General features: G+C 47.4%; 1 protein-coding gene across 2 annotated transcripts in view; it reads left to right on the top strand.

The window, feature by feature from the left end:
- MYOM2 (myomesin 2) overlaps window positions 1–21,447 on the top strand; it is a gene marked incomplete at its 5' end in the record, with an annotated part of 80,782 nt that overhangs the window by 17,017 nt on the left and 42,318 nt on the right. For both annotated transcript variants that reach the window (XM_081221025.1, XM_081221026.1), the window contains 8 exons: window positions 368–529; window positions 2,861–3,002; window positions 4,984–5,183; window positions 5,784–5,837; window positions 14,349–14,476; window positions 17,845–18,028; window positions 18,801–18,975; window positions 20,443–20,564. In XM_081221025.1, the coding sequence (XP_081077151.1) occupies window positions 368–529; window positions 2,861–3,002; window positions 4,984–5,183; window positions 5,784–5,837; window positions 14,349–14,476; window positions 17,845–18,028; window positions 18,801–18,975; window positions 20,443–20,564 (1,167 nt within the window). The remainder of the gene's footprint in view (window positions 1–367; window positions 530–2,860; window positions 3,003–4,983; window positions 5,184–5,783; window positions 5,838–14,348; window positions 14,477–17,844; window positions 18,029–18,800; window positions 18,976–20,442; window positions 20,565–21,447) is intronic.

Raw genomic sequence — 21,447 nt, forward strand, 5'->3', positions numbered from 1 at the left:
ATTTTATTTTGTGTCTCCTCGATATCCAGTGTTGAATATTTTTCGTCACTTACCTTTCTTCTCCCGAAATTTGCCTCTTTAGTTTTGTTGCCTTTTGACTGTGGTTTGTTGGCACTTTATTATTAATTTCTAAGGAACGCTGGTGGGGGACTTCCTGGTGTCAGCGTGTGGGTTAAGCGCATTTCGAAGCCGCAGCAGGCCTTTCACACTCCGAGTGCTGACCTCTGTCCTGTCCCGCGTGTCCCAGTCCCCCCAGCCCCATGTGTGTGTTTGTGCTGTGGGTCAGGCTGGCGGGCACCTCTGCCCTCCGCGGGTGCCCTGGGTCCCTGCATGTCCCTGAAGCCCGTCTCCCTTGACCGTCTTCCAGACATGCTGCTGAAGGAGTCCAAGTGGACAAAGATGTTCTTCGGGGAAGGCCAGGCCTTGCTGTCCTTCAGCCACCTGAACAAGGATGACGAGGGTCTCTACACCCTGAGGATCGTGTCCAGGGGAGGGGTCAGCGAGCACAGCGCCTTCCTGTTTGTCCGAGGTGCGCAGGCTACGGGTGGGGTGGGACGGGGCCCAGATGGAGCCCAAGGCTGCTCCCCGGAGATGGCCTGACCGCCGGGAGGTGTCTCCTGGGCGCGTCCCGATCGCATCCGTGACATAAGCAGGTGTCACTGGGGGTGGAGCAGAGGCGGAGCTTTGTGTCCCTGTCGCTGATAAATTGCTGGAATTCGTAGGATGACACCTAGGAGCGAATGGCCCTGAACTGCTGATTTTGGAAGAAATCCAAGCGGGGAGTGGGGTCCAGAGTGGAAGGGCCCGTTCCGGGGCCGCCTGGGCCTCCCTCCCCTCTTCCCCTGCTTAGGCCTTGTGACAGGGCCAGGGCCGTGGCAGGAAGGACTGACACTGTCATGACCACTGACTTCAGTCACATGTGTGTTTAAGACAGTAACCACGGGGGCCACACCTCCAGGGCGTTTACACCAGGAGACACGTGTGTTGTCATGTTTCATCCTCCCAGCAGCCCATGAGAGCCTTGTCCATCCCACTCATGGAAGGGAAAACAAAGCTCGTGATATACCAGGCACAGTGGTCGATGTTATAGATATACGTGTATTTATCTTTATGTATATGTATAACATAGATATTTATATATTATCTATAAATGCCTATCATATATAGGCTTGTAGGTGTATATATTCATACGTGTATAGATGTATATGTCACATATACATACTTTTATGTAAGGGATATATAAAATGGATAAAATTTTATATAATATTATATATATGTATATGTGTATACATACATACAGGTGTATATATGTGTATGTATATGTGTACACACACATACATATTCACATATGTATATATAATCTAAAAATCTTATAGCAGTTTTGGAAGAAAATATTCTCGCTTTCTCCAGTGAAAGTGTGGAGTGCAGAGGCCTGGGCCCTTCTCTGGGAAGCGGGAGCTGGCCCCCTGCGAAGCCCCGACCCTGTGTGCGGGGCAGTGCCCCCCAGCCGAGCCCTTACCCTGCACCGGCCCTGGCTCGTGCAGCGGCCTCGGGCATAGAGGCCCCTCCTGGCTGAGGCCCGGCTGGCCCCTCCCCGGGACACCAGTCTCTTCTGGGTGGCCGGCGGCTGCTTTCCTGACCGGGACCCCCCTCTTCCTCTCCCCGCGGCCCTGGCCACTCTATCCTCCATTCCCCACCCCCGCCTTACCTGCCCTGTTCTCCGTGTCTCCTGCACCTGTATGCCCACCTCGGGCTCCAGGTTATATGTGCCTGGAATAACACTGTCAGTATATTATTTTTTCCAAACCATTTCAGTTAGATCCATGCATGATGGAAGGGCTGTATCATCAGGGAATATTTTAACTTAAAAAAAAAAAGTGCCAACAAGCACAACCCCCCACCAGACAGCATAAACCTGCAAGGCTGGGGTTTTAGACACGTCCACAAAGTTTTACCATTTTTATTCGGTTGGCACTAAAATGTGCCTTCCATTCTCCGTACATGCCTTCTGGCAAGATGTTTTGCCCCATGAAAGCACAATAAATGCAGTAGCTGAAATTGCCTTGCTTGTGCAGCCAACAGGAAGAAAATAATGCACGTATGGGGAGTTTAAGTGTTCTGACAACTTTCTGAGGACTTTGAATATGAGAGACAATATTTGGCTTGGTGTGAAGAAATCCTTAGCTTTTAATATGCTGAGGAGATGGGACCAAGAAAGTGTACAATGCTTACACTGCTAAGAAGGTCCAACTGCCCTAGGTCCTGAGTAAATACACATTTTACATAAGGAAATTAAATGTGCAGCATATTAACTTTCTAAATAGCTCTGTTGGCCTTCAGTGCCGCCGTAATTAACATTTGAAAACAAACGTAATTGCACGGTGATCATAATTGGCTGTGTGTGGAAGGGATGCGTGCGTACGGACCCAAAGTGTGCTCACGACTTGCAGGAAAAAAAATCGAAGTCCTCAGACCTTCTGAGGACTCTGAAACACACAAGTGTCTAAGGTACTATCTCTCAGGTGTTCAAAAGGCCCCACTGTTATTATCGTTTCATCGGTCGGTTTTGGATGACATGACATTATGTGATGACATGCCGTCGGCAGAAGGCGAACTTCAACTTGGATTCGTTTATGGAAAATCACAGACTGAGTGTGTCATAGAGGACAGTGTTTCGAGTTAAAGACTCATCAATACATGTATGTCTCTCGTCACCAATCCACCAAGGGCGTGAGGATAAGCAGGGGAGGAGAGCATGCAGATAGCTCACCGAGTTTGAAGAAGTTGTCAGCCGGCCTCAGCTGTCCCCCCTGCACCCAGGACCCTGATCACGTGACTTCCTTCTCCTCTCCCACCCCAGACGCTGACCCCCTGATCACGGGGGCCCCTGGCGCGCCCATGGACCTGCAGTGCCACGATGTAAACCGGGATTATGTCATCGTAACTTGGAAGCCACCCAACACGACCAAGGAGAGCCCGGTCATCGGCTATTTCATTGATCGGTGAGTGTCCACTGATTCCTCTGGAGATGGAAACGTTCCTCAAAAGAGTATTACCCAGGACGAGGTGCGTAGGTATTTCTCTCATCTCAAGTTTGTGACACCGTTCTTGATGGGATATAACTTCACTATTTGGTTATTAGTCACTCCTGACTGGGTAATTGGAAAGTATCGCCTGCCAGGCAGGGCCTCATGTACCCACACGCGATTCCACTGTGTGCTGGCTGAGGCTCAGTTTGCCTGATTGGCACCAGTATCAAATCCCACCCTGCCTCTCCAGGCTCGCTCTGAGCCCGAGCTGCAGGCTCCACTGAGGGTCCAGCCTGGGGCTGGGATGGGGCTCCGGCCGGCAGGTCTGTGCTCAGCCCCGTCCTTCCCTCGGAGGACAAGAGCCTGGGCATGGTGACGTCGGGCTGAGGATGCCAGCTCATTTATACCCAAAGGCCAATCTTCTTCTCAGTTAAATAACGTTCTCTTCTTGTTTCCAGGTGAAAAATACTGACGTTTCAAGGTACAAAATATTGGAATTTGAGTAATAACGTAAATGCAGGTCATCATTAAACCCAAAGGAGTTTGAACTCTTTTCTTGTTCCTTTACTTGGAATAGTGCTCAGAGCCTGGGAGGGAAACCAAGCAGAGCTGTGAATTTATTGGATATGCAGTGTATTATCCATTCTAATCACTGAGAGACATTACACTCAAAGATAGTGAATTTAGAAGTAAGATAGAAGGGTATAAGCTATGTTGTTTTAAGAGGATGGCTCTAGGTAGGAATTTAAGATTTTATATGTGTAAAACACATAAATATAAGGCAGTTATTTCAGAAAAAACCAAGCAGCTCAGTTTTATTGCATTATGTTGATTAAATTCTCTTCTCCATCCAACAAAGCTATAGTCACCATCAGGGTGATATTTTGATATGCTGGCGTCAGGTTTGCATTGTTCAGGGTTTACCTTGAATTGAAACAGAAAAACCAAAACAAAAGCTATTTTTGATTCTCCTATGACATTTGATCATTTTCCCAACCTTTTTGGCAAAAACGACTTCATGCACCTTCTCGGATAATACTCCACTTCTTCTCTTTTCTGACGCCCTCCTATCCTTGTAACCTGCCGGTTGTTGGTCTGGGCTGAGATTGTTTCTTCCAGACTCTCAGTTTTGACCACATCAGACTCTGGCCGAAACAGGTCAGCATACGCAGGTCAGAGAACTTTCATTAAAAATTCCGAAGAGTTAGGAGGAAAGAGAGCTGATTCTTCCTAAAGCGCAGGTACAAGACGAATTTTCTGAACTTGCTCCTTTCTCCTTGGAATTTGACATGCAGTTTCTGTATTGAAATTTCTCAACCTGGGAAAAATGGAGGTCAATCTTTTCTACATTTCCAGGTTTCTGGTCAGGACTTAATATTTTCTATAGACTTCCAAATTCCACATGAGAAGCATTCTAGAAAGAAACATCTTAACGTGATTGGAGTAGATGTTGAGCCAGCCTCGCAGCGAAGACTCACTCTGTGACCCAGTGGAGAAAGATGCGTCTTTGGGACACCGGGTGAAGGACCGTTGATTTCCTGGGCCTAGGCAGGAGACGTGCCAGGGAGCTTAGGGGCACCCAGAGATTTTGTGGTGTCAATTGAAAGAGAACTGTCAGGGATAGATCTGAAATAACCTTTGGAGGAGATTTTGCCGAAATGTTTTTGAAGTGGGGAATTGAGCTTCAGCTGTAAGTTAGAAAGGCTCAGGGACGTATATGTGTATATACTACATTTCCTAGACAGTTCTGTCTTTTAAAGTTTATTTACACTACTATTTGTGTAAATCAGTATTTTGACAGCATTTATGTTACCAGTGGGAGATGTTCTCCTGTTATAACTGTGATATATATATATATATATATATATGTATATGTGCGCAATGTATGTATACAGCTCTATATACTTACTAGACTGATATAGTTTTATTCTCTACCCTTATTTTTTATTTGAAGATGGGAAGTGGGAACTGACAGCTGGGTTCAGTGCAATGACCGCCCCGTGAAGGTCTGTAAATACCCTGTAACCGGGCTTTTTGAAGGAAGGTCCTACATATTCCGTGTGCGGGCTGTCAACAATGCAGGGATCAGCCGGCCTTCCAGAGTCTCTGAGGCTGTGGCTGCCCTCGACCCCCATGACCGCAAACGGTTACAAGGTAGGGCGCTCAGACTTCAGGTTCCAGCAGTTTTGTGTGATTTGTTCTTTCTCTGTTCCCCCCATCTTGTATCTGAGCCTTGAGATCATCTTCAGAGCTGAGCACAGCACAGCTGTGCCTCATGGGCTCCGGGTGGCCGTCAAGGTCACGTTAGGGGTGGGGATGCCAGGCTGACATTTACACCTTGAAACGAAGGTGCTTCATCTTCCTAAGGCTCTTCACTGAAATCCAGTTAAATTGGTTCAGAATTAGACTTTTCTTAGTCCACTGATGTTGTAATTTCAAAACACGATGAGACTCAGAAAGCGTTGAAGCCAAGCCCCTCCTTTTCTGAATTTTAATTTCACATGACCCAGATTCCTTAACGGGGTTGGGCCCTTAATTATGGTTTTAAGTGGGGCGCTGCATTTTCCTTGCCTGCGTGGCCTTTTGAATCCAATACAAAGAGCCGAGAAGCCCTGATCTCCTTGAGACCACTTCCAAAATATCAACTCTGATGACCTCAGAGTAGTGCGGGTGCTGTCATCATAATGCAAAGGTGATTCTGGGAATCCAGCGCTCTCTGGACGTCAGATTCAGCACTGACCTTTCTCTCTGCAGCAGTCCACGGGGAGGGAGATAAAGAAATCGTAATCCATCAGGAGGACCTTGAAGGTAAGGAACTCGTTACCATTTCCTTTCAGCTGCTTATACCCTAGGGATTTAGGGTTGTAACTAGAGAATAGTGGGTACACTCTTCACATGTAAAAATAAAAACTGTGGGTCAAGCTTAAGGTCTATGGAATTAAAAAAGTCAGCAGGGCAGAGGGCAGGAATGAAAGTGAGAGTGGTCAGTGGAGTCCTGGCTTCATGGCTTCATGTGGGGTCTCTCAGGCATCCTCGGGGACCTACAGAGGAGTAACTAGACCCAACCTGAGACTTGAGTCCTGGCCGAGGCTGGGGTCCTTTCTCCCAGACTCCACAACTGAACAGTATTTTGTTTTATTATTTTTTTAAGCAAAAATTTTATTTCTAACATTTTGACTAAAAGGGACTAGTTTTCCTATCAGATAATGTCCCTGTGGTTTGAAAGTTTGCATTTCCTTTTTTCTGTTGGATTTTATGCACACTTCTTCTTAATAGTCCTTAGATATCTGGGAAGATCAATTTACTGAGAAGGAGAATCTGGCATCATTAACCAGGAATCCAAAGATTTTAACTGGAATTATAACTACAGTTGACAATGAGTGAAAACTTAAAAATTAGTAAGTCAGAAAGAGAAAAACAAATATCGTATATTAACGCATATATGTGGAATCTGAAAAAACTGGTATAGAAGATCTTATTTACAAAGCAGAAATACAAACACAGATGTAGAGAACAAACGTATGGATACCAAGGGGGAAGGGGGGTGGTGGGATGAATTGGGAAATTGGGACTGACATATATATGCTATTGATACTGTGTATAAAATAGATAACTACTGAGAACCTACTGTATAGCACAGGGAACTCTACTCAGTGCTCTGTGGTGACCTAAATGGGAAGGAAATCCATAAAAGGGGGGATATATGTATACATATAGCTGATTCACTTTGCTGTACAGTAGAAACTAACACAACATTGTAAAGGAACGGTACTCCAATAAAAATTTAAAAAATAAAATAAAGTCTTAGTTAAAACCTCTGCTTCCAGAAAAACTCAGGAACTGGGAAAGATGCCCAACAAGTAAGTAACAAAAGAAAACAATTTAGGAAAGGTGGATGTTATGACCTCCTAAACAGCTGATGAAAACACAGATGTTTGAGTGAATAAAAATGGCCCAGTTATATTGGAAGAGATGTTTGCTGCAGGAGAACAACCTGTATAAAATACGCATATTTTTTTTGGAATTTTGGAATTTTATTTTATTTATTTTTTTATACAGCAGGTTCTTATTAGTTATCCATGTTATACATATTAGTGTACATATGTCAATCCCAATCTTCCAATTCATCATACCACCCCCCCGTCACTTTCCCCCTTGGTGTCCATACGTTGTTCTCTACATCTGTGTCTCAATTTCTGCCCTGCAAAACCGGTTCACCTGTACCATTTTTCTAGGTTCCACATATATGTGTTAATATATGATACTTGTTTTTCCCTCCTAGCAATGGCTTCTTTTTTTTTTTAACATCTTTATTGGAGTATAATTGCTTTGCATTGTTGTGTTAGTTTCTGCTTTATAACAAAGTGAATCAGCTATACCTGTACATATATCCCCATATCCCCTCCCTCTTGCGTCTCCCTCCCACCCTCCTTATCCCACCCCTCTAGGTGGTCACAAAGCACCAAGCTGATCTCCCTGTGCTATGTGGCTGCTTCCCACTAGCTATCTATTTTACATTTGGTAGTGTATATGTGTCCATGCCACTCTCTCACTTCGTCCCAGCTTACCCTTCCCCTTTCCTCTGTCCTCGAGTCCATTCTCTATGTCTGCGTCTTTATTCCTGTCCTGCCCCTAGGTTCTTCAGAACCTTTTTTTTTTTTTTTTTAGATTCCATATATATGTGTTAGCATATGGTATTTGTTTTTCTCTTTCTGACTTACTTCACTCTGTATGACAGACTCCAGGTCTAGCCACCTCATTACAAATAGCTCAATTTTTTTTCTTTTTATGCTGAGTAATATTCCATTGTATACACGTGCCACGTCTTCTTTATCCATTCATCTGTCGATGGACACTTAGATTGCGTCCATATCCTGGCTATTGTAAACAGTACTGCAATGAACATTGTGGTACGTGACTCTTTCTGAATTATGGTTTTCTCAGGGTATATGCCCAGTAATGGGATTGCAGGGTCATATGGTAGTTCTATTTTTAGTTTTTTAAGGAACCTCCATACTGTTCTCCATAGTGGCTGTATCAATTTACATTCCCACCAACAATGCAAGAGGATTCCCTTTTCTCCACACCCTCTCCAGCATTTATTGTTTGTTGATTTTTTGATGATGGCCATTCTGACCGGTGTGAGGTGATATCTCACTGAAGTTTTTTTTTTTTTTTTTTTTTTTTGCGGTACGTGGGCCTCTCACTGTTGTGGCCTCTCCTGTTGCAGAGCACAGGCTCCAGACGCGCAGGCTCAGCGGCCATGGCTCACGGGCCCAGCCGCTCCGCGGCATGTGGGATCTTCCCAGACCAGGGCACAAACCCGCGTCCCGTGCATCGGCAGGCAGACTCTCAACCACTGCGCCACTAGGGAAGCCCTCTGGAGCATTTTTATCATAAATGGGTATTGAATTTTGTCGAAAGCTTTTTCTGTATCAAGATTATCGTATGTTTTTTTTTCCTTCAATTTGTTAATACGGTGTATCACATTGATTTTTAAAATTTATTTATTTATTTTTTGTTGCATTGGGTCCTCGTTGCTGTGCGCGGGCTTTCTCTGGTTGCGGTGTGCGGGTTTCTCTTTGTGGTGGCTTCTCTTGTTGCAGAGCACAGGTTCTAGGTGCGTGGGCTTCAGTAGTTGTGGCACGTGGGCTCAGTAGTTGTGGCTTACGGTCTCTAGAGCACAGGCTCAGTAGTTGTGGTGCACGGGCTTAGTTGCTCCACAGCATGTGGGATCTTCCCGGACCAGGACTTGAACCCGTGTCCCCTGCATTGGCAGGCAGATTCTTAACCACTGCGCCACCAGGGAAGCCCCCCTTGTATGTTATTTGTTGCTCTTCCCTTCCTGCTTTTAATATTTTTTCTTTGTATTTAATTTTTGATAGTTTGATTAATATGTGTCTTGGCTTGTTTCTCCTTGGATTTATCCTGTATGGGACTCTCCGCACTTCCTGGACTTGACTATTTCCTTTCCCATGTTAGGGAAGTTTTCAACTATAATCTCTTCAAATATTTTCTCAGACCCTTTCTTTTTCTCTTCTTCTGGGACCTCTATAATTCGAATATTGGTGCGTTTAATATTGTCCCAGAGGTCTCTAAGACTGTCCTCAATTATTTTCATTCCTTTTTCTTTATTCTGCTCTGTGGCAGTTATTTCCACTATTTTATCTTCCAGGCCACTTATCCATTCTTCTCCCTCAGTTATTCTACTATTGATTCCTTTTAGAGAATTTTTAATTTCATTTATTGTGTTGTTCATCATCATTTATTTGCTCTTTAGTTCTTCTAGGTCCTTGTTAAATGTTTCTTATATTTTCTCCATTCTATTTCCAAGATTTTGGATCATATTTACTATCATTACTCTGAATTCTTTTTCAGGTAGACTGCCTGTTTCCTCTTCATTTGTTTGGTCTGGTGGGGTTTTACCTTGCTCCTTCATCTGCTGTGTGTTTCTCTGTCTTCTCATTTTGCTTAACTTACTGTGTTTGGGGGTCTCCTTTTCGCAGGCTTCAGGTTCATAGTTCCCGTTGTTTTTGGTGTCTGCCCCCAGTGGGTGAGGTTGGTTCAGTGGGTTGTGTAGGCTTCCTGGTGGAGGGGACTGGTGCCTGTGTTCTGGTGGATGAGGCTGGATCTTGTCTTTATGGTGGACAGGGCCTCGTCCAGTGGTGTGTTTTGGGATGTCTTTGAAGTTAGTATGATTTTAGGCATCCTCTCTTCTAAGGAGTGGGGTTGTGTTCCTGTCCTGCTAGTTGTTTGGCATGGGGCATCCAGCACTGGAGTTTGCTGGCCATTGGGTGGAGCCGGGTCTTAGTGCTGAGACAGAGATCTCTGGGAGAGCTCTCGCCGATTGCTATTACTTGGGGCCAGGAGGTCTCTGCTGGTCCAATGTCCTAAACTCAGCTCTCCCACCTCAGAGGCTCAGGCCTGACACCAGGCCAGGGCACCAAGACCCTGTAGGAAAGAAAGAAAGGGAGAAAGAGAGAAAGAAAGAAAGAAAGAAAGAAAGGAAGGAAGGAAGGAAGAAAGAAGAAAAAGAAAAGAAAGGAGGGAGGGAGGGAAGAAAAGAAATGAAATGAAATAAAGTTATTAAAATTAAAAAAAATTAGAAATAAAAAAGTAATTAAAAAAAGAAAGAAGAGAGCAACTAAACCAAAAAACAAATCCACCAAGATAACGAGCACGAAAAACTATACTAAAAAAAGACACACATACACACACACAAATGGACAGATAGAACCCTAGGACAAATGGTAAACGCAAAGCTATACAGACAAAATCACACAAAGAAGCATACACATACACACTCACAAAAAGAGAAAAAAACGGAAAAAATGTATATATAAATCAAAAAAAAGGAAGAGAGCAACCATATCAATAAACAAATCTACCAATGATAATAAGCTCTAAATAGTAAGCTAAGATAAACATAAAACCAGAAACAAATTAGATGCAGAAAGCAAACCCCAAGTCTACAGTTGCTCCCAAAGTCCACCTCCTCAGTTTGGGATGATTCGTTGTCTATTCAGGTATTCCACAGATACAGGGTACATCAAGTTGATGGTGGAGATTTAATCCACTACTCCTGAGGCTGCTGGGAGAGATTTCCCTTTCTCTTCTTTGTACGCTCAGCTCCCGGGGTTCAGCTTTGGATATGGCCCCGCCTCTGCATGTAGGTCGCCTGAGGGCGTGTGTTCTTCGCTCAGACAGGACGGGGTTAAAGGAGCCGCTGCTTCAGGGGCTCTGGCTAACTCAGGTTGGGGGGAGGGAGGGGCAAGGAGTGCGGGGCGAGCCTGCGGTGGCAGAGGCCAGCGTGACGTTGCACCAGCCTGAGGCGCGCTGTGCGTTCTCCCAGGGAAGTTGTCCCTGGATCACGGGACCCTGGCAGTGGTGGGCCACACAGGCTCCCAGGAGGGGAGGTGTGGACAGTGACCTGTGCTTGCTTGCACACAGGCTCCTTGGTGGCGGCAGCAGCAGCCTTAGCATCTCATGCCCGTCTCTGGGGTCCGCGCTGATAGCCGCGGCTCGTGCCCATCTCTGGAGCTCGTTTAGGCTGTGCTCTGAATCCCCTCTCCTTGCACACCCTGCAACAATGGTCTCTTGCCTCTTCAGCAGCTCCAGACTTTTTCCCGGACTCCCTCCCGGCTAGCCGTGGCGCACCAGCCCCCTTCAGGGTGTGCTCACACCGCCAACCCCAGTCCTCTCCCTGGGATCCGACCGAAGCCCGAGCCTCAGCTCCCAGCCCCCGCCCACCCCGGCGGGTGAGCGTACAAGCCTCTCGGGCTGGTGAGTGCCGGTCGGCACCGATCCTCTGTGCGGGAATCTCTCCGCTTTGCCCTCCGCACCCCTGTGGCTGCGCTCTCCTCCATGGCTCCGAAGCTCCCCCCACCCCACCACTCCCCGTCTCCGCCCACGAAGGGGCTTCTAGTGTGTGGAAACCTTTCCTTCTTCACGGCTCCCTCCCACCGGTGCAGGTCCCGTCCCTATCCCTTTGTCTCTGTTTTTTCTCTTTTCTTTTGCCCTACCCAGGTACGTGGGGAGTTTCTTGCCTTTTAGGAGGTCTGAGGTCTTCTGCCAGCGTTCAGCGGGTGTTCTGTAGGAGCTGTTCCACATGTAGATGTATTTTTGATGTATTTGTGGGGAGGAAGGTGATCTCCACGTCTTACTCCTCTGCCATCTTGAAGGTCCCTCTTTTGATCTTTCTAATCATTTTAATCTTGGTTGGTGTCTTCCTACAAACATTTAAATTAATATCCATGCTCTCCTTTTAATATCATCCAAATCTTCCTATCTCTCTTGAGTTGCTCCATGGAAAACTAGACACCTCATTCTTGGAAAGGCCAGAATAGGCTCTCGCAGATATAATGAGATTGTTTTTGTTCTACTATTATATATCCAAGCATTTACTGCACTGTTTTGGACAAGGTCATTTGTAGCTAACGCATTGCATTCATCCTTTGCTCTGAATGCCGCAAACTCATTTACAGTTGTTCATTCTCTTGAATTCTGTCCTCTTGGGCATTCTAACAATTCCGAACAAACTTTACGTTTCACTGACGTAGATGCAAGTCTCTGGGGCAGGTTCTGGAGGCTGTGGTCAATAGAACGAAAAGCTGGGTTTGGGATTCGAAGACCTAGGCTTGGACCCCTGCACAGCCGCCCACTAGCTGTGTGATCTTGGGAAAGCACTGCGTTTTCCTGAGCTCGTTTCTGAGCTGCGTTTCCATCTCATATGTCCACCTCCATCCGGTGTTGACATGGCTCGTTAGAACAGGGCTCCAGAGGAGCATCGTGACCCTGAGGCAGAGGCAGGCACGGGACCCTCCCCCAGCAGCACTGTGGTCAGCACACCCCGTAAGGCACTTGGCGGTTGCTGCTCTTTTTGTTTTGCCTGCATTTGCTTTTTCTCTCTCTGAGGATCCTCTCAGCAGTTGGAGTGTCGGTAACAGACTTCAGTTTATTTCCTTGGTCCTCCCCTTGGCTCCCAGGGCCATTTTGAATATCCTGTTTTTCTCTCCGGGGCTGGGGTCATCTGCAGATCTCCAAGGCTCATTAGTGCACGGCCCCGGGTGGGGCGGAGAGTCTGCATAACCCAAGCATCCTCCCCGATCGGGGAGTCCCTGCTGACAAAAGCTGGATCCTTCCTTCTTGTCTTGGCCTCAGATAAAGTGCTCCTTATTCCATTTTCCTCTGGGTCTTGAAGTTATGTGCCAGGTCTAAACACAGCGAGGCATTCAGATCTGAATGTGCAGAAAAGGCGATTCTGCACTGATGTTCCCACGCTCACACTGCTTTATCATTTGCGTCATTTCCCTTCTGCCCCCTTGGTTTGTTCCTGTGTCATCTAGTACCTCTGAGGTGCACCACGACTCACTTTGGAAGCTTGGCTGCATCACCCAAGGATGGGTGATCTGTGTCTCCTCTCTTTAGGGCCTCTCCCTGCATCTCTTTAGGTGTGGACACGGCAGGTGGATCCAGAGAAGGCGTGTAGGGTGTGCCAGGGCCCTGCTCCGCCCGGCACACTTGGCACTTTTCTGGACATACTCTGGCTCCTTGTTTGAAACCCAACCCATTTGCCAGATGCTCCTGGGTAAGCCCACGTCTGTGCCTCTGTGCCCCCATTGCCTGTAAAATGTGATGAGCGCGGTAACAGGACTCTTTTTTGTGTGTGTGTGTCGTACGCGGGCCTCTCACTGTTGTGGCCTCTCCCGTTGCGGAGCACAGGCTCCGGACGTGCAGGCTCAGCGGCCATGGCTCACGGAACCAGCCGCTCCGTGGCATGTGGGATCTTCCCCGACCGGGGCACAAACCAGCGTCCCCTGCATCGGCAGGCAGACTCTCAACCACTGCGCCACCAGGGAAGCCTGGTAACAGGACTCTTACGAAATGAAACCCAGGCTTGTTTGGGCTGTTTCCACGTGGCTGTTAAATTCCTCCCTGGCAGTGCAGTCCAGAGAGAACCATTGTATCTTGAGCAGGGCTCTCCCAGGTGTCCTGGGGACGTTTTGAACCATCTTAATCATGTGCTAATCTAATTGGAAGCTCATAATATTTTGTATCGCAATGACTGGAACTGTGTGTCTGGAAAACCTCCACCCCTCATGAAAAGTTCTCACATCCAGACATAACACGCCCGACACCTAGCATTTTATTAAAAAGAGACGTGTGTCAGAAGAGACGCAGTGGGCTTCTTTGATGGGACTGTTCTATTATAGTTACTTGCTTATTGGTATCACGCTGGAATTTTAAGTATATAGACATAGATGCAATGCTTGTGGGTGTGGAACAGATCTACCCAGGAAGGGAAGCTGTGTGCTTTGGAAGTCGATATATTGCTTCCGTGCTTTGAGGGCATAATGAGAGGAAAACAACCAGAGAGGGCCCTTAGAGAAAGTACGACCCCCATCTTGGAAGGCTTCCCTGCTGCAGGACGCGATTGCTGGTACCTTCTCTGCACAAATTCCCCAAACAGTCAGAGCTGCGTCTCTGGTTAAATGCCCTGTTTCTTCTGGGTAAATTCCTCCCCCACTTCCAACTGAAATTCTGGATGAATTTTGGATTAGATTCCTTTCTTATGAACTGGCTTATATTGGAAACAGAAGTAATTGGACGATCTTTACCAGTTCATTATACTTTGGCTCTGGAAAAATAGTCCTTGCAGTTTGCTTGCTTTCCCAGAATAGAAATGCAGCAAAAGCCGACACTGATACGTGAGTCCTTTAATGCCTGTAAAGTAGCCGAGGGTCGTGCTCCCAAGATGGGCTGCAGCAAGCGGGCTGACCTGGCTTCTGTCAGCACTCACAGTGTTGATTCCTCCTCCAGGTGAAGTTAAGCTTCCAGGACCTCCCACCAACGTCCACGCCTCCGAAATCAGCAGGACATATGTCGTCCTCAGCTGGGACCCACCTACCCCTCGTGGCAAGGAGCCGCTGATGTATTTCATTGAGAAGGTACACCCCGGGTGGGTTTCCTGAAGCAGCAGACCTCTGTAGGCTTTCCCGTGGTGCTGTGTCATGTGTTTTAAGGATGCACAGCTCTCAGATCAGTTATTTAACGTGAAGCTGCAGAAACTGGCTGAGCTGTGAATGCCTGAGGGAGTTTGTGAGGGGCGTGGCATCCGAGGAGCATGTCCCGCTCAGGCTGTGCCATCCTCCGTGGGGGCCGGTCAGGCTCCCGGCTCCCCGCTGTACACCAGGGCCTCGCACTGAGGGAGCCGCCAGCTTTCTTCCTGCTGGAACATTCTAGGCTCCCAAGTCCTGAGGATTCCGGATGTGGGCAGGGGGAAAGCGACCCCTGCTCTCAGTTTGCTCATAAGCCGAGTGGCCACTTGGTGGCGATTGTGTTGAATTCACACTTCAGATGGCGAAGGGTTACACAGAATCATTGGTTTGCAGACTTTTTAGATCTGGACGCGTAGGAAGAAATCGTTTGTGTGTTGCAGACACACACACACACACACATACACTGAACGTACATCACCAACTAAATTTCAAACACAGTGTCCTTACTCCACGCCATGTGTTCTCTCTCCTGCTTTGGTCTGTGCAATTGCACTAAAAATGCAGGTTGTGACAGTCATTCAGATCGCTGGCCTGTGATTGGGCTGCGGACCGTTGTTGAAAAACCTGTATAACCATACGAATCCTGTAACTGTGGTTTTGTGATACTAAATTTATATTACAAAGTAATAGACAATCCAATACGTGTAATATACACATAAAGTCTATAACTCTTAATGTGAGCATATATCTCTCATACAGTAATAATGTGTAATACAACAAGGTGAAGGAAAGCAGAATGGAAATGAACAGTGTTCAGGCTCCAGACGGTATAATGACCCTCAGCTTTCTCTGCTTATCTGCAGGGCTTACCTGTGGGCAGAGTCAAGTGTTCACTTCTTGCTGCCGGGTGCTAGCTTCTTGTTTTGCATCAGGAAAATCTAGTGGTCAGCCCTCCCAGGAGGAAAGGCGCTTTCTCAGGCCCTCTTCAGAGATATTTTTCTACTCACCTACCCAGTGCCGGAAAGACCAGGTTTCCGCAAACACATTTAAAAATCTTTTAAAATTTTAAACTATTTTTTATTGAAACATGGTTGATGTGCAGTATTATGTTGGTTTCGGGTGTAGTAGGTAGTGATTGGATATTTGCATACATTATGAGGTGGTCACCACAAGTGTAGTCACCATCTGTCCCCATACAAGGTAATTACAGTATTACTGACCATCTTTCTTCTGCTGTACATCATATCCCTCGACTTATTTACTACAGGACTGGGGGTCTGTACCTCTGACTCCCCGTCCCCTATTTCACCCCCCACTAGCAAACCCACTTTTAAAAAGAGGCCTCCTGGGGGCTTCCCTGGTGGCGCAGTGGTTGGGAGTCCGCCTGCCGATGCAGGGGACACAGGTTTATCCCCCGGTCCGGGAAGATCCCACATGCCGTGGAGCGGCTGGGCCCGTGAGCCATGGCCACTGAGCCTGCGCGTCCGGAGCCTGTGCTCCGCAACGGGAGAGGCCACAACGGTGAGAGGCCCGCGTACCTAAAAAAAAAAAAAAAAAGAGGCCTGCCTCACCGAGGACACCCTTCCATTCCCTGCCCACTGCCACGGGCAGTGAGCAACAGCACAGGGTGTGTGATCAGGGAGAGGAAGCTTCCAGGACAGCCTGAGGGGAGCCGTGGTGTCCAGGGACCACGGGAGGGAGCTGGACTGGGCGACTCACGGAGGACGGTCCTGCCCCAACCCATCCAAGGGGGTCTTTGGGGGCCTTTGTTCCTATCAGGCCTAAAAGGAACCACAGGGATGGTTATGAGTCAGCGTCCTCTGTCTAGTCCTGTATTTCCACTTTATGTCAGGACCAGGCACAAGATGCTAGGAATGGCAGCGCTCTGGTTAATAGCTTGGCATCTGAGTACAGTTTGAAGCACGCGTCTTCCCCTGAGTGAGCTCTGCTTGGAAAGCCCACGTGTGGCCACAGCCCAAGGCGCACGGCCTGTCCTGTCCACGTTGGACTCGTGTGCTGAGAGTTTGGCTGCTGTGAAGGCAGTGGTGCCCTGCGGTTCTCGGGGTGCAGAACCCTAAGAACTTCCTCCACCCCTGCTTAGAAGATGGGCACTAGCTTTTCTAGAAGCTTGGCTGTAAGACCCTAGCGGTGTTTTCCCCACTCCCTCCCTGTCTTGCCTCCTTCAGCCCCAGGGTCCTTTTCTCCCGTCGGCCCAGCTAAGTGTGCCCAGGGCTCCCCCGCTGCCCTCCCCCTGCTCTCCAGATGGTGAATATACTCGGGCACAAGGGGGCCTCTGACTGTGGACGCCTGCGTCAGTCCAAGAAAGCCACTTCACATTTGCTAAAATGAGAGAAGACTTCTCTAAACAGGAATCTAATTTCTAGGAGCCTGGGTTGTTCGAAATCTTTCCCAGTCCTTTCTGGTAGCTTTAGTGGGGTCAGTGTACACTCAACTTTTACTACCCCAGGATTTCTTTCAAAAAGGGGGCTTATATCTATAGGAAAAAACTAAATTAGACATGCAATCCCAGTTTGAAAAGTAATTACCAATGATAAAACTTAAACACGCAGTGTAGAAAATTTGGAAAACACGTATATGTTATATAGAACAAAATGAAAATCACAACTGATTAAATTTGTTATAAAGCAAAAAAAAAAATCACGAATAATTTGATCACGCAAAATAGTCATTATTAACATGTGGGACATATTTAGTCTTTTTCTCCATCGGTTTTTATATCTTGATATATCATACAGTTGGCATCCTGTATTACATTTAACAAAATGATACAATTCCTCTCCTCTGAGTAAAGATCTTTATACAATAACTTAAACGGCTACACTTAATGTATATGTATCATTTTGTATCATAATGTACCAACCCTATTGCTGGTCATTTCGGTTGCTGTCACTTTGTTATTACTATAATAGCTGAGAAATAGCAAAAAGTTTAAACTGAAATGTGAGCAGTTATGATGGAATTTTACACGTCTACTCCTCAATTATCTCTAATTGTTTAGAGTTCATTCCGTCTTTACTAAAACTACGACCTGTGTATTGATTCCCTGAAGATTTCCATAGTTTATTGGCTTTCATGTAAAAATGTTCTCTGGTAACATTTCCAACTTTGGGTAGTTTCTCACCTCCTTCTCCAAATTGGCTTCCTTTTCCTAAAATTCAGAACAGAGGTATTGATGGCCCCGGAGGTGCCGTGGGCTGTGGGTCCCCCGCAGTGTAATTGGGGGCCAGAGCGGAGCATCCCCTCCCCGCCGTGCGGGTCTGGGGAGCTTGGCTCCATGGAGGCCCCTTTCTTTGCAGTCCGTGGTCGGGAGCGGAAGCTGGCAGCGGGTGAACGCAGAGACGGCCGTGAGGTCCCCCCGATACGCCGTCTTCGATCTTGCCGAGGGGAAATCATACGTGTTCCGAGTGCTGTCAGCAAATAAGCACGGCCTGAGCGACCCATCGGAAATCACCGCCCCCATTCAGGCCCAGGACACCATCGGTGAGTTGTTAGCGCGAGTGACCAAACCGTAGGAGGTGCCCCGAATAACATCACCTGTGTTGGACAACCATCACCTGCGTTGATAAAGACGTTAGTGTCACACGTGATTTAAAATTCAAATTGCCTTAACATTCCACTTTACAAGAGATGAAGATCTCTCTGCTTTGTTTTGGTCAACATTTCTCCAAAGTTCCATCTTCTTTTTATGAAACCAGTAAATGGATTAGCAATATTTTTAGGCAATGGCCACTTAAAAACAAAAAAACAAAAAACCCAACCCTAAATGCATTAGGGTTTCTTACCCATATGGCTTGAAGTTCCCTCTCAGAAGATGTCAGATACAGATTAGAGAAATTCTGAATTGTGCGAGGGGAGAAATCCATGGTTTGATTCTGAGTCCCTTGCAGAGTCCCTTGAACCTGATAGAATTGTGTCCTATTTTTTTTTTAAATGGCTAATTTTATATCCCCACATAGTTCCTTCCCAGGTAGCAAAGCGCGTGCGTCACTGGGGGAGCTTTGTGGATGAGTCTGTAGGGGCGGCAGGGGCAGGAGATTCCGTGATGGGAATCACTTTCTTCGGAAGGGAGGGACTTGGGGACAGAGAGCACAGGGACTGTCCGGAACCTCCCAGGTGCCCCCTTGCCCTGCGCCGTCTTCCCTGTCCAAATCTCATCTAAAGCCCCAAGCTCTGCGGACGAGGGCCTGTGGGTCTCTGGCGTGCCCCCAGCCTCCCGTGCCGCTGAGCCTGTGTCCCTGTCCCCCCTGCACAGTGGTCCCCTCAGCCCCCGGCCGCGTCATCACCTCCCGGAACACAAGGACGTCGGTGGTGGTGCAGTGGGACCGGCCGAAGCACGAGGAGGACCTATTCGGCTACTACGTGGACTGCTGCGTGGCCGGGTCCTCCGTCTGGGAGCCCTGTAACCACAAGCCCGTCGGCTACAACAGGTGCTGCCTGCCTGGGTCCCCCTCCACCCGACATCCTTGCCCCCGAGAAAACGTGAGAAGCACACCCCCCGGGACCCACGGGGCCTTCGGGCGCAGGTGCCACGGCAGGAACACCTATGACGTCCACACCACGGGCCGGGTTCCTCACCCACACGTGGGGGCTGCAGAGCTGGAAGCTCGCGAGCTAGTTCTACCCCGTGGCTGAAGTGCTTTGTCTGTCGATGAAGAAAAGCCCCAGAGCATCTCCTCTGATGCACTCAGCGTTTAAGACTTACCCTGAACGGGAGAGTTAAAGTAGCGACCAGGATGGGAAGGGTGTTTTAGTTCTCTGTATTGATGTTTTGAACTTTTAAAATTGCTTTGTTCACAAAGCTGACAGGCCTTCCCTCCGGCCACCAATTGCGCAAAGCCAGGGAGGGGGTGGGGAGAGGCACCTGGCTCCTGTGCAGGGGCGACGGTGGCTCTGCCTGCCGTGGGGCCAAGCATCTTTTCTGCTGATGCTGACTTGCTCCCATCTCATGCTGAGCCTGCGGGGAAGGCCTGGGTGTGTTAGGGTTCCCCCAGGACACGCTTAGGGAAATAGCTGTCAGACCCTCCACTGCGGCTGGGTTATCCATTACGGCTCTGGCACCCTTCCCTCTTCACTCTTTAAAAACCAATAAATTGGAAGAAGCTGTGGCTGGAAAAGAAGAGACACAACTGATGCTAAAGTTCGATGTTTCGCACAGTCCACGCCAGCAAGTGCAAGTGCAGGAAGAGCTCTCAGAACAAAACACCTCAAATAATCTAGTGCAGGAGTTCTGTGAATGCCTGATACATGTTTGCAGACTCGAAGATAAATAACTATTGCTCACGTTTACTGAGTACTTACCGTGTGCAAGGTGGCTGTGCTGAGAAGTAGGTACTATGATCCTCTTTCACAGATGGGAAAACAAAGTCTTTCCGAGGTTAGGTAACTTGACTGAGGACATAAAATCTGTTAGGTGTCCAAGCCAGTCTCCAAGCCAAATCTTAGCCAGTGTGGTGTCACTCCTTCTCCCTAAGTTTTACAGACGTGGGTTCTTTGAAGAAAGGAAAGGAATCCTACTTTAGAATAGAGCTTTGATGCAGACAAAATCCAGAAGGCTTGGAAATGAAGAGGGAGCCTTGGCACTGAGTGAGGTCACTCAGGATGTCCAGGGCTTTGCTTCCCACGCCCCCCGGGACCCGCGGGCAGCAGCTGGTGCCCCCGCCGCCCCCCGAGTCCAGCTCCCTTCAGCCCCAGTGTCGTTGGGTGTTGCTGGCTTACTTTTGGACGTGGCATGTTGATTGGAGTTAATATGCATCCATGAGGCACTCGAAAAAGTAAACTTCTTTTCAGTCCCAGGGACAGATGTTCGTGGCGTGTTCAAAATGCTTTCTGTGTCTATTGTAGGAAGAGAAAGGGTTGAGCCCCGTATTCACGCCCCCGATTCATGTTTTTGTCAGGTTCGTGGTGCACGGCCTAACCACCGGTGAGCAGTACATCTTCCGAGTTAAAGCCGTTAACGCTGTTGGGATGAGTGAGAATTCTCAGGAGTCTGACGTCATAAAAGTCCAGGCCGCCCTCAGTAAGTAATTCATGGGCGACTCTGTGCCAGCTTTCGGTTCTCCACTACGTTTTAATTTCTGCATGAACAAACCTTTATGATGCCGCTTGGAATATTACCAGAGGGGAAAAGTGGATGTAAATTGTTGAACAGGGAACATGCAGTTCTGTGGAAACCTCTCATCAATTGGCTACTTGTCTCGGAAATGCCAGTGTGAGAGGGAGAAAGGATAATATGCTAGTAAAATGCAAACTGAAGATAGAAAATATTATCAGAGGTCACACTGGTTTCCAAGCGCACGTGCCCCCATTAAAATGTATGCTGTAGGGTGTGACTGTCTCTTTTCAAAATAGGTGCTAAAACAGAACGTCGATGGCTTTTTCAGCTATTCTTAGCTCAAGGAGCTTAACGTCATTCCAGAGAATTTCAAATGTTTATGTAACTCTGTGGCTTTGTTAATAAATAGTGATCTTTCAAAATTATTATTCTGACCACACAGAACACTTCGGGGCCGAACTTGCAGTGATGGGCCCTAGGAAACTTGATCTGTGCAGCTCTGTGTTGTATAATGTTGCTCTGGTTGTTTCATATAAAATGGACCCCATGACTTAGAAGTATTCAGGAAGATTTAGGACCACGATCGCCTCTTAGACACATTTTGCATCATAGTATTATCTTTTCACTTCTGAGAGAAATGTTTTGCTCTTTATTTTTGTCTTCAACTAAATCTAAAAGTATCTTCAGAAATTATGATTTCTCGTCTAACAACAGATAGAATAACGTTACTGGAATTTCCAAGGAATGTCAAATCTGCTGATACTTAGGTGGGCAATATAGTAAAAGGTTAACTCTTACTTTAAGCTCATTATAATCTATCAGTTTTTCCCAGGAGGGACTTTCAGAC

This window comes from Mesoplodon bidens, assembly GCF_964165515.1.
Source record: "Mesoplodon bidens genome assembly, chromosome: 20".
Classification (NCBI taxonomy): Eukaryota; Metazoa; Chordata; class Mammalia; order Artiodactyla; family Ziphiidae; genus Mesoplodon; species Mesoplodon bidens.